The 13053-nt window shown below is 42.4% G+C and overlaps 1 protein-coding gene across 1 annotated transcript in view; it reads left to right on the top strand.

Moving 5' to 3' along the window:
• The first annotated feature begins 5056 nt into the window (after positions 1 to 5056).
• LOC126336478 (uncharacterized) overlaps positions 5057 to 13053 on the top strand; it is a 57140-nt gene continuing 49143 nt past the window's right edge. Inside the window, exon 1 of the mRNA XM_050000219.1 lies at positions 5057 to 5172. Coding sequence (XP_049856176.1) covers positions 5097 to 5172 — 76 coding nt within the window. The 5' untranslated portion in view covers positions 5057 to 5096. The remainder of the gene's footprint in view (positions 5173 to 13053) is intronic.

The following is a 13053-nucleotide window of genomic DNA, read 5'->3' as shown; positions in this document are numbered from 1 at the left end:
TGTCACTAGGCAATGCAACCCCTAGAAGAACAGCAGTAGGGAGAGAGCTCCGAACCGGGGCTTTCCGACTGAGGAAGACAACCCCGACGGACAATCAGGCACGATGCGATACCTAGAGGCGGTAGCCCCTCCTCTCGTGACTTACTCTGCACGGCGCCTGTAAAGCGGACGGGTGGACAGGTTATCTCTGACAACACGCAGAAAAAGAAGATGAAAGGACTGTGAACAACTACGACGACTGGAACTGAGAAAAATCGTTAGAGATTTTGAATAAAAGATCAGAATTTCTTAGAATTACGACTAGAATGTACAGTAATTATGACTAACAAAATCGAATTTTCACTGAAGGAAATAGATACAGGTGAATAATGTGGACGGAAATAAAACTAAAGGGCTCAAAATATTTAGGAGAAATCGCTACGATTTATTTTGTAGTCCCACAATAAACAAGAGAATCAGCAACAGTATCAATCTTCATAAAGAACAGATCGATAAAGAAGATACACTCGTACTCGTGGGTGAATGAAACGATCATAACAGACTTACGGTAGAAACTGGATATTTAAGTCTCTTGTGTAAATAGTCGCCAGAAAATGGAGGATTTTGAAATATTCTATGGACTCTTGTGAGAGACTAAGAGCACCTTCAATAAAATGACTTAGCCGTAATTGGAGGAGACGTCACTGCTGGAGTTGGAAATACACAAGATGACAGAATTCATTTTTAATTACTTCTGAAGAGCGATTACATTTCTGCGATATAAGGAGATACGAAGATTGACCTAGACCGAAAAAGGACAGCTATCGATAATACATTATTTTTTGGGAAATCGGGAAAGGACTCTAGCCTTTACAGGCGTATGGAGATGGCTGAACTGAATCATCATCATCATCGTTTAAGACTGATTATGCCTTTCAGCGTTCAGTCTGGAGCATAGCCCCCTTATCAGATTCCTCCATGATCCCCTTTTCAGTGCTAACATTGGTGCCCCTTCTGATGTTAAACCTATTACTTCAAAATCATTCTTAACGGAATTCAGGTACCTTCTCCTTGGTCAGTCGGGGCTGACTCCTCCTACCCTCTACTGCTGAACCCATGAGCCTCTTGGGTAACCTTGCTTCTCCCATGCGTGTAACATGACCCCACCATCTAAGCCTGTTCGCCCTGACTGCGATATCTATAGAGTTCATTCCCAGTTTTTCTTTGATTTCCTCGTTGTGGTTACCCTCCTGCCTTTGTTCCCATCTACTAGTCCCTGCAATCATCCTAGCTACTTTCATATCCGTAACCTCAACCTTGTTAATAAGGTAGCCTGAATCCACCCAGCTTTCGCTCCCATACAACAAAGTTGGTCGAAAGATTCAGCGATGCACAGATAACTTGGTACTGACTTCCTCCTTGCAGAAGAGGGTAGATCGTAGCTGAGCACTCTCTGCATTAGCTTTGCTACACCTCGTTTCCAATTCTTTCACTATGTTGCATTCCTGTGAGAATATGCATCCTAAGTACTTGAAACCGTCCACCTGTTCTAACTTTGTTCCTCCTATTTGGCACTCAATCCGTTTACATCTCTTTCCCACTGACATTACTTTCGTTTTGGAGATGCTAATCTTCATACCATAGTCCTTACATTTCTGATCTAGCTCTGAAATATTACTTTGCAAACTTTCAACCGAATCTGCCATCACAACTAAGTCATCCGCATACGCAAGACTGCTTATTTTGTGTTCACATATCCTGATCTCACCAAGCCAATCTATTGTTTTCAACATATGATCCATAAATAATATGAACAACAGTGGAGACAGGTTGCAGCCTTGAAACTCAATTTACCGTCAACTCTAACTGCTGCCTGACTATCCATGTAAAGACCTTTAATTGCTTGCAAAAGTTTGCCTCCTATTCCATAATCTTCTAGAACAGACAATAACTTCCTCCTAGGAACCCGGTCATATGCCTTTTCTAGATCTATAAAGCATAGATACGATTCCCTTTTCCACTCATAACACTTCTCAATTATTTGCCGTAAGCTAAAGATCTGGTCCTGACAACCTCTAAGATGCCTAAACCCACACTGATTTTCATCCAATTGGTCCTCAACTAATACTAGCACTATCCTTTCAACAATACCAGAGAAGATTTTACCGACAACGCTGATTAAAGAGATACCTCTGTAGTTGTTACAATATTTTCTGTTTCCATGTTTAAAGATTGGTGTGATTACTGCTTTTGTCCAGTCGGATGGAACCTGTCCTGACTCCCAGGCCATTTCAATTATCCTGTGTAGCCATTTAAGACCTGACACTCCACTGTATTTGATGAGTTCCGACTTAATTTCATCCACCCCAGCTGCTTTATTGCCCTGCAGATACCGAACTGAATACTGACCATTATTTGTTAATGGCAAAGATACAGGTTAAATCTCGATGGACGATAAACAAGGCTTCTGAAAACCATGAAAATAAGAAATAGAAAACATGTTTGCCAAAACAAAATTCCGTCAAGAACCTGTGTGGGGAGAGACTGAATGAATTCTGTAATAAAGTAGAAGAACGTGAAAATCTGGAGCAGAATTAGAAAAATATCTGAACTGTAACAGTGTAGGTAACTCCATAGGTTTTATGACAACGCAAAAGAAGTAAAGATCAAAAAAACTATTGTACAGATAGACTGACAAAAAGAAAAAAAGAGGCATATATCAAATGGCTACTTATGTCGGATAGTTAATCTAGAAAGTTGGAATAGATTCGGTTTCGGAAGCGGAAAACGATGTCTCCGGTAGACAGGAATCTGTTTGTACAATGATGAAGAATTTGAATAAAAGTATAGAACATGATGTGAGAATAAAATTGATAAATAAGATTCAGTGTCTGGACTACCATAAGACACTTTCGAAGCAGGAGACGACTTAAAATGCTAGAAGTGAAGGAAGCGACAACAGCTGATCGAATAGAAATGAAGGAATGACAAGATACACATACATTCCGGGCAGCTTCGCAATTAAAACAGAATTGATTAAATTTATATCTCCCATACTGAAACTCAAATTTCGCAGACCTATTAAGCGATGCTGGACAAATAATATTCCAGAGGACTCACCTATTTACAAAAAAGGAGACAGAAGTAACAGCGGAAATTATAGGGGCGTCACTCTGCATAATGTAGGGTAAAAATATATTCGAAACTAGTAACACAGATAGACTAACTGCTGAAAATATTCTATCAGAAAATCAAACGGGTTGGGATAAGAGGAATTCGTGGCGCATCGAAACAGTCAGAAGACTGATTACTTAAACAAAAAGTTATTAAGTCACGATTGATCTCTCGTACTTAGTCGTTTCCAAGTCTCTCCTCTGATTGAATAAATTTATTTTTTCGAGGTGCTGTTAAAGCTTTTTTAACGATCGCACAGACTACACTACTGGCCATTAAAATTGCTACAACAAGAAGAAATGCAGATGATAAACTGGTGTTCATTGGACGTATGTATTATACTAGAACTGACATGTTATTACATTTTCACGCAATTTGGGTGCATAGATCCTGAGAAATCAGTACCCAGAACAACCACCTCTGGCCGTAATAACGGCCTTGATACGCCTGGACATTGAGTCAAACAGAGCTTGGATGGCGCGTACAGGTACAGCTGCCAATGCAGCTTCAACACGATACCACAGTTCATCAAGAGTAGTGACTGGCGTATTGTGACGATCCAGTTGCTCGGACACCATTGACCAGACGTTTTCAGTTGGTGAGAGATCTGGAGAATGTGCTGGCCAGGGCAGCAATCGAACATTTTCTGTATCCAGAAAGGCCCATACAGGACCTGCAACATGCGGTCGTGCATTATCCTGCTGAAATGTAGCATTTTGCCGGGATCGAATGAAGGGTAGAGCCACGGGTCGTAACACATCTGAAAAGTAACGTCCACTGTTCAAAGTGCTGTCAGTGCGAACAAGAGGTGGCCGAGACGTGTAACCAATGTCACCCCATACCATCACGCCGGGTGATACGCCAGTATGGCGATAACGAATACACGCTTCCAATGTGAGTTCACCCCAGTATCGCCAAACACAGATGCGACTATCATGACGCCTGGATTCATCCGAAAAACTGGCGTTTTGCCATTCGTGTACCCAGGTTCGTCATTGAGTACACCATTGCAAGCACTCCTGTCTGTGATGCAGCGTCAAGGGTAACGGCAGCCATGGTCTCCGAGGTGATAGTCGATGCTGCTGCAAACGACGTCGAACTGTTCGTGCAGATGGTTGTTGTCTTGATAACGTCCCCATCTGTTGACTCAGGGATCGAGACGTGGCTGCACGGTCCGTTACAGCCATGCGGATAAGATGTCTGTCATCTCGATTGCTACTGATACGAGGCCGTTGGGATCCAGCACGGCGTTCCGTATTACCCTCCTGAACCCGCCGATTTCATATTGTGCTAACAGTCATTGGATCTCGACCAACGCGAGCACCAATGTCGCGATACGATAAACCGCAATCGCGATAGGCCACAATCCGACCTTTATGAAAGTCGAAAACGCGATGGTATTCATTTCTCCTCCTTACACAAGGCACCACAACAACGTTTCATCAGGCAACGTCGGTCAACTGCTGTTTGTGCATGAGAAATCGGTTGGAAACTTTCCTCATGTCACCACGTTGTAGGTGTCTCCACCGGCGCCAACCTTGTGTGAATGCTCTGAAAAGCTAATCATTTGCATATCACAGCATCTTCTTCCTGTCGGCTAAATTTCGCGTCTGTAGCACGTCATCTTCGTGGCGTAGCAATTTTAATGGCCAGTAGCCTATAATTTCAGTAAAAGGTATCAGCCATTATGTCCTTGAGGTCTGTTTATGGAAAAATAATGCTAATTATCTGTATCCAGAAACAATTATAGTCGAAAACTGAGATCAGTTCCAGGAATGAGGGGTTCGTAGAAGGTCGGACCCTAAGGTTGTGAGTGACGCTAGGAGATGAGAGGCCGCGAGCTCGTGTAACCGCCGACCTTGAGTGCCGGTTCCCCTCTGGCAGCTGTGCCGTAAATAGCGAGCGCTGCCGGTTAATGCGGCAGTGGGAACCCGACTTTCAGCATGGACGGCCGCTGGGTGCTCAACGTGTCTGCTGCCTCGCTTCTTGTGCTGCTGCTGGTCGCCACGGGCCCTGCCAGTGAGTAGTCTCTCTCTCTCTCTCTCTCTCTCTCTCTCTCTCTCTCACACACACACACACACACACACACACACACACACACATGCACTCACATGCACATATCAGGATTCCTGGCCTTTTGGTTGTTACAGCCGATATTGTCGTTCGTTGTGTCAATGTAACAGTGAAGTCTCATACCACTGCATACTAGAAGAACCTGTGGATTGGAAAGACTGGTTTAGGGATCAGCCTTCTAACGGATTGTAACAACGAGCAACTAAGAAAATCGCATGCGAGTTATATGAGAAACACATCTACAGAATCTGGAGGAAAGTGGCGAGAAAGACTGAATATATTGACATGGCTGAATCTTGTACATGTGGAGACTAGGGTTCTGTTAATTCATTCGATGTACAGCACTTCTTCCATGAAGAAGCTTATCTGAAACTTGTGTATGTACAATGTGTTAGCGTTCTAAGTGCAGATACTGTGATCATTGTATCTTAAAAAGTACCCACTACAGTGTGTTAGTTGTTTTTCCTCTGCATCTATGAGTGTTACTGCAAACACATCACATTATTTACTACCTGATGTTTTCTGCATTGTCGTAACTGCACCACTAAGTGGACTATGCCTGTCAATATAGACTAATCGTTTTGCGTCTCTGTGTCCGCACTTTAACATCTGACCTGCTGCCCAGGGGAACTAATGGCTTGCTCTGTCACTTATACTTGAAGGTACTAACCAAGCAAAAAACATATGACAGGTGACAGTTATAATTATTAGTCTGCGAATGACATAAATACTGATGTAATATTATTCGATATACCGTAGTCAGTCACCAATAGAAATAGCTGCACTTACACATGTTACACCCTGTATACAACCACACTGAACAAAATGTTAGTTACCTGTTGACAGAGCTCACAGATATGTGTGTAAGTCCTACCAGACAATCAAGTGACCACCGACACCGGGCGTAAATGACGGCAGTGAGTAGCGTGTATGCGACAATCGGTTGGATAGAATCAGAAGGATCGAAGCTGAGACGTGACAGAATGGAAGAAAAGGATCATTATGTTTAGGCAACTCGTAATTATATCGTTCTCTGATCTGTTGCGCTGTCGATGTCTAGCGTGTCAACCAGGAACGGTGTAGTCTACAAAGACGTGTAAAGAAAGAAAGAAAGGTAAGTAAGTAAGTTCTGAGCGCACAGTGAGCACATAAAATGCTTGGGATATAATGTCTCCCGCCAAGGATGAGTGCCTGCTGTGAGATTTCCCCTGATTTTTGTCGCCAAACAACGTAACTGCCATGCATTTCCTTGTTGACACTTTAGGTTCACAAACTTCTGAACACATTCTTCATATTACAAAATTTCTGTCATCGACAGACAGCCATAACTTAGTCTTTCACCAGTTTTGAAAACGTGGTAAAGGAGCACAATTTCCTACTATAATGTCAAGCCTTCTATTACTCCCAATCCTGTCTTGAGACTTCTTACAGTTTTGAATCCCCAAAGAGTCAACATCTTTGTCTTTGTTAGTACCATCGATAACGTTTTTTTTTTTAATTCACTGATTATTATAACTGTTTTACGAGGGCTGTTAGTTTCCTGACCACCAACATTTGCATACATATCCGGTAACGCACCGCTGTTAAGGAACGTGAAATTTTGTTTTGCTTGGAAGACATGCTGCTATGCCGTAGGTATCGGAGGCACTCAACTCACCAATAATGCTACTTGCCACGCTAATTCGCAAGTAACGGATGTCGGAGTTAAGATTAATGCAACAATGACAACACGAGAATGACAATTTAGTTTGAAAAGTTTAAACGTATAACGCTTCATCCAGAATTAATAATCAAACGTTGTAACGTTAAAATAGTGAAAGTGTATTAATACATTCTCAGTATGACTCCATAAATGTAAATTAAACGTTAAGTTTTACATACCCAATGAATATGAAGTAAATACCACTGGTTCAAAGTGGTTCAAATGGCTCTGAGCACTATGGGACAACATCTGAGGTCATTAGTCTCCTAGAACTTAGAATTACTTAAACCTAACTAACCTAAGGACACCATACACATCCATGCCCGAGGCAGGATTCGAACCTGCGATGCAGCGGTCGCGCGGTTCCAGGTTGAAGGGCCTAGAACCGCCTGGCTGGGATGGCTGATTTGAAATAAGAGGATGGGATGGTCTGATGGTTTGATACGGGAAGGGGGGGGGGGGGGGGGAACCCGTCTCCCCCTTTGCAAATCGCACAGTGGTGGTGGTAATAGCGCAGCTGCCCTCCCCTGTCCCTCGCAGGGTCCGCGTTCGGCCACTACTATCAAGGCTGAAGAAGACTCTCTATTGACGATAACAGAATTTTCTAGTTCCAGGGGCGAAACTTGTGACTAATTTAGTGTGTCAAAAGTATTAAAGTTTTGAGATTATGAGATACTTCTGAGAGGCGACAACCACAGTATTCACGATTCACCGCCTGGTCAAGCCTCGCGTTAAGCAGGGAAGTATAAGCAAGTCTTCGGGATTTCCAGTCAAATGATAACTCAGACGCTTCGTGACTCACAAATTCACATTGGTGCGGTGTTATGACGCAGTCTACACTTGCAAGGTAACGCCAGGCATAGACTCAGGGGACGTCGTTCCGACTTTCATGATTTTTGTGGACAGAAAAGACAGTTCCGCATTGAACAGTTACCAAAAAAGTAAGATGGATAGCTAACATTGTCTCGAATTTATAGTCGCACCAAGTGGTTAATATATTCACCAACAGCTTCAAGTGGTTTCGTACCCACTAGCCAGCCACTGCTTCGCTATGGCCGAGATCACTCAGCCGAAAGCTGGTGTGTGTATTACCACTTGAAACGCGTGCTAGCCTGAGAAGATTTTATTAAGCCATATCACCCTGAGACCAAGCATTAATTCAGGTCAGTAAGCTGTATCTCGAAGTCGACATCAGATGATCAACTATAAAATGCGCCTCTCAACGGTTAGGCGATCTATGTTTGTCCTATTCAAGGCCGTCCATCTGCATCTGGAACTCCTCATCTGCATCTACATTTATACTCTGCAAACCGTCGTGAGGTGCATGGCAGAGGGTAGGTCCCACTGAAACAGTTATTGAGCCGGCCGAAGGGGCCGTGCGGTTCTAGGTGCTGCAGTCTGGAACCGCGAGACCGCTACGGTCGCAGGTTCGAATCCTGCCTCGGGCATGGATGTGTGTGATGTCCTTAGGTTAGTTAGGTTCTAGTTCTAAGTTATGGGGGACTAATGACCTCAGAAGTTGAGTCCCATAGTGCTCAGAGTCATTTGAACCATTTGAACAGTTATTGAGGACCACGTATGGAGCGCGGAAAGAATGATTGTTTGAATGCCTTTGTGCTCGTAGTAATTATTCTAATCTTATCCTCACGATCTCTATGTGCATGATACGTAGGATATTGTAGTGTCTTCCTAGAACCATCATTTAAAGCTGGTTTTTGAAACCTTAGGTCATTAATATATAACATGAACAGCAAGGGAGCCAATACACTTTCCTGAGCACACCTGAAGTTGGTCCTTCACTGACGATGTCTCTCCATCCAAGACAGCGTGCTGTGTCCTACCTACCAAAAAGCCATTAATCCAGTCACAAATTTCACTTGATACCCCATATATTGGCAATAAACGTACGTGTGATACTGAGGCAAATGCTTTTCGGAAATCGAGAAATACAGCACCTACAGATTGCCTTGATCCAAGGCTTTCAGTATGTTACGTGAGTTTGGTTTCGCATGATCGATGTTTTCGAAATCCTTATTGGCTGCTTTGTGGAGGACATTCAAGATACCGAAAGTGTTCTAAGATTCTACAACGAATCGATGTATATTGGACGGTAGTTATGTGGGTGACTTTTACCACCCTTCTTGTAGTCGGGTGTGGCCAGTGTTTTTTTTCCAAGAACAGTTCACGGTTTTTTGTTCCATGGATCTACGATAGATTATAGGTAGAAGAAGGGCTAGCTCAGCCAAAAATTCAGTATAGACTCTGACAGGAATTCCTTCGGGCCCTGGAGCTTAGTGTTACAATAGCGATTTCAGTGGTTTCTCAACACCACTGATGCTAATATTTATTTTATTCATGTTTACTGTGGTACGGAGATTAAATTGGGGCAATTATCCTGAGTTTATCTTTGTAAAGGAACATTTGAGAGCTAAGCATTTGGTCTCCTATCCTCCGTTTCAGTTCCTGTCTCATTCGCTAGAGACTGTGTGGCGAAGTGGTACGTTGGAAAATTTCCACTCACCTCGTGGAAAATCTCTTCTCACGAGCACGCGTCCTTGAAGTCACTGAAATGCAGTTCTCAGCCGGAATAATTTACAGAAAAAACAGCTGGACGCCTCGTAGCCCCAAGTCGCATTACAAATTGTGTTGTCGGTATAAGGAATAGTTAAATTAAAGCATTTATGTGCGTAAAATTTCACTCTGTTACGGTAAGCTTGCATACATCAGTTACTACCAAGTCTTACTCCACACGCACACCTCATTCATAACCGTAGCCAGTTTATGGTAATTGTTAACTATCTTTTCACCGAAAGTTTACAAACGGGTAGTTTCTTTCAGAATAGCTCACTCAAACGTTAGTATAATCAGCCTCACCTAAAAAAATGTTCACGTTCGCGAGTAAGCAACACGCCACGCGGAACTTAAGCTGTTCATAACAGCACCAAAGCTCTGAAATTCATATCGTGCATTAAATCAAACTCTATCCCACACTTTACGGCACTTCTCAAAGATTTTGGTAGCGAAATATTACAATATTAATCATTTTCATCGGAGCACAACATCCATGGGTCTGTTCACCATGAGATCCCAGTCCCGACTCTACTCTTGTCTCTACACAAAAGAAGATTCTAGTTCCCAAAATACGCGCGAATGTGTTGACAAACATCACAGTCAATCGGAAAACAGCATTAACCACTCTCAATCCCGCACATATATACAGAACCAATAGAAATTTATCACTGAATCAGAGCAGTAAATTAGGATAAATAAATTCTGAAAACCGACAAATATATAATTAAATCCCTCTTAACAAAACTATTTTAAAGAAATCATAATTTCATTTCCCCAGTACCACAAACTGACTAAATAGTTTATAACAAATTTACGGATAATTAACAGCCTCGTTATCCTCGTACGTTCCTTCATTGTATGGTATAAAAACTTAACATAAAAAAATTATGTCACATTTGCACCTTCATTTAGTCTCATAACTATGCACAATTATAGTAGTAATTAATAAATAGAAAATAAAACAAACAGACCTCCAGTATTTTGACTGCAGCTAAAACATTGTGCGTCAGCAAGTGAGCTCTACCAGATCGCATAGAAACTGCACACTCTCGGTCTCGAGCATATTTACATGCCTGTTATCTGCCTGTAATGTCCCATCTAAGTAGGCACGATGTCAGGCGCTACACCTCAACTAGACACTAACTTTGGTGGCACAAACAACAGTTACATATGACCAGTTGAATTGTTCAACTGGGTACATACAGCGTGACAGTTATTGAACTACATGAAATAAACGCGTCATAACTTCTAAACTGTTTGTGTCAGGACGTTCAAACTGCTCGATTTGACGCAGGGCATGATGAGAATTAGTACGTGCCTTGTTGTCGGCAATTTGCACGTGAAAATGTCACGTGGGCCTGAGAGTATAACGTTTGTGAAGGCCTACCATGAGAGCAATAACAGCCCAATCGCTGCTTAAAGGAAGTTTGCGACCGAGTTCAAGCTGAAGACAACCAGTCCAAGTGTGCTAACAATCAAGAATTTGATTGGCAAGTTTGCGAAAACGGGTAATGTTCGTGATGACAGTGCTGGCGTTGTCTGTCGTCCAAAAAGGATAAAAACGCCTGAAAACATCAAAAACACACGTGCTGTGTTTCAAACCAGACCCAGGAAATCGAGCAGACGAGGTGCACAACACGTGGAAATCAACCGGGAGACACTGCGACAAATTGTTGAAGACCTCCATCTCTTCTCATAACAAAATTGAAACCCATCAGCCAATAATTCCCAGGGCTATGGAACACTGGTTGTGTTTCGCAACACTATTGTCCACAGAATTGACGAATAGGACGTTGACGTGAATATGGTTTGGTTTAGCGACCAAGCCCATTTTTATTTGGATTGGTTCATCAATAAGCAAAATTGGAGCATCTTGGGGACTGAGAATCCGCATTTCGCGATCGAGAAGTCTCTTCACCTTCAACAGGTGACAGTGTGGTGTGCAATGTACAGTCATGGAATAATCAGTGCGATATTCCTTGATGGCACGTGGACTACCTAACGGTATGTGAAGGTTTTGGAATGTGACCCTGATTACTACAAGAAGTGGTTAACACAAGACGGAGCTCGACTCCACCGAAGCAGAAGCGCGTTTTATGTTCTGGAAGAGCATTTTAGGGATCGTTTTGTACACAGAAGCTACTGGCATTGGCCTCGATTGGCCGCCATATTCTCCGTATCTGAACACACGCGACTCATTTTGTAGAGCTGTATTAGAAACAAGGTGTACAGCAATAACCCCAAAACCATTACTGAGCTGCAAACAGCCATTCAGGAGGTCACCGACAGCATCGATTTTCCGACACTTCGACGGGTCATGCAGAATTTCGCTATTCGACTGCGCCACATCAACGCCAACGATAACAGGCATATCGAACATGTCATAACCTAAATCCGAACAACTGACTTTCGAAGTCAGTAACCGAATCACACATACGTGAGTGGTGTATACTTTCTTCATCATAAGAATAAACCTGATGTAAACAAACACAAATGCGGTAATTGGTCAGCACCAGTGGCACACATACACCGGCGTTGGTACCGATGTCGCGCTGTTCATACGTAGTGTGAAAAAAGTCTGAGGCTGCTTCCTATTCTATAATGAAAAAAGTGCTTGGGAAATCGTTAAATAGAGGCGAGAGGCAAGTTGTTCTTAATCTTTTTCACAAGTCTAAAGATAAAAAAGCCATGAAGGTGTACTAGAAGCTGTATTTTTTATAGTTAAAGCATTTTGTAAAACGACATACATAGCGTTGCAGAATGGTAATCTAATACAGTTCACGGAGCGATCGTTTATATCTCGTTATGATCTTCCTTTTTTTCATTCTATTTTGAGCACTTACACCTGTGAAATTCATCAAAATTATGCTAATTAACACATATCTATTCATCATATGAAAAATACACATCGTCTTCGTTTTAGTTTCAAATTGAATGCAAATTTCCGGTTTCCACTGCAAATATAAATTCTGAATTATTCGATATTTTGTAAAAGATTGCTAATAAATGTTGTTTATGTTAATAAAACATAACAAATTAAATTTTAGGACAAAATGAAAAATCAAAATTATTCTTTATTTGCGCTACGCCCATTCTTTTGCACCACAGACGTGGTCTCATGCGAGCCAGAGCGATAAGCGTCGTAGAAACACAAAAGCAACAAGTTTCGCAGCATCGACCACGCCATGCAAATACTGCATTTTTACCGTACCACTGCATTATTAATCCAACAGAACTGACCTGGTACCAAGGTAAATTCTGTCGCGAGAAACAACAAAGCATTTAAACTGTCATACGTACTGGAACTAACGCACGAAGCTTTGTCTCACGTCCTGCCGAATGCTGGTGGGATACAGAACGGCATTTAGTAAGAGAAGACAAGAAAACGTGGCACTTGGCGGCTTCGTGGGCTGTGCTGTTGATAGACTCGTTATAAACGCAGCAGATGACAGGTCCAGTATCGAAATGTATTTCATGGGCTCGGATGTGGAAGGAGTTCAGAAAGTATCCCAGACGACTATCTGTGAGTAATACCTTCAGTGGCGTCAATGGTT

The sequence above is a fragment of the Schistocerca gregaria genome, chromosome 2 (assembly GCF_023897955.1).
Source record: "Schistocerca gregaria isolate iqSchGreg1 chromosome 2, iqSchGreg1.2, whole genome shotgun sequence".
In the NCBI taxonomy this organism is placed as follows: Eukaryota; Metazoa; Arthropoda; class Insecta; order Orthoptera; family Acrididae; genus Schistocerca; species Schistocerca gregaria.
This window is presented reverse-complemented; position numbering and strand designations above follow the sequence as displayed.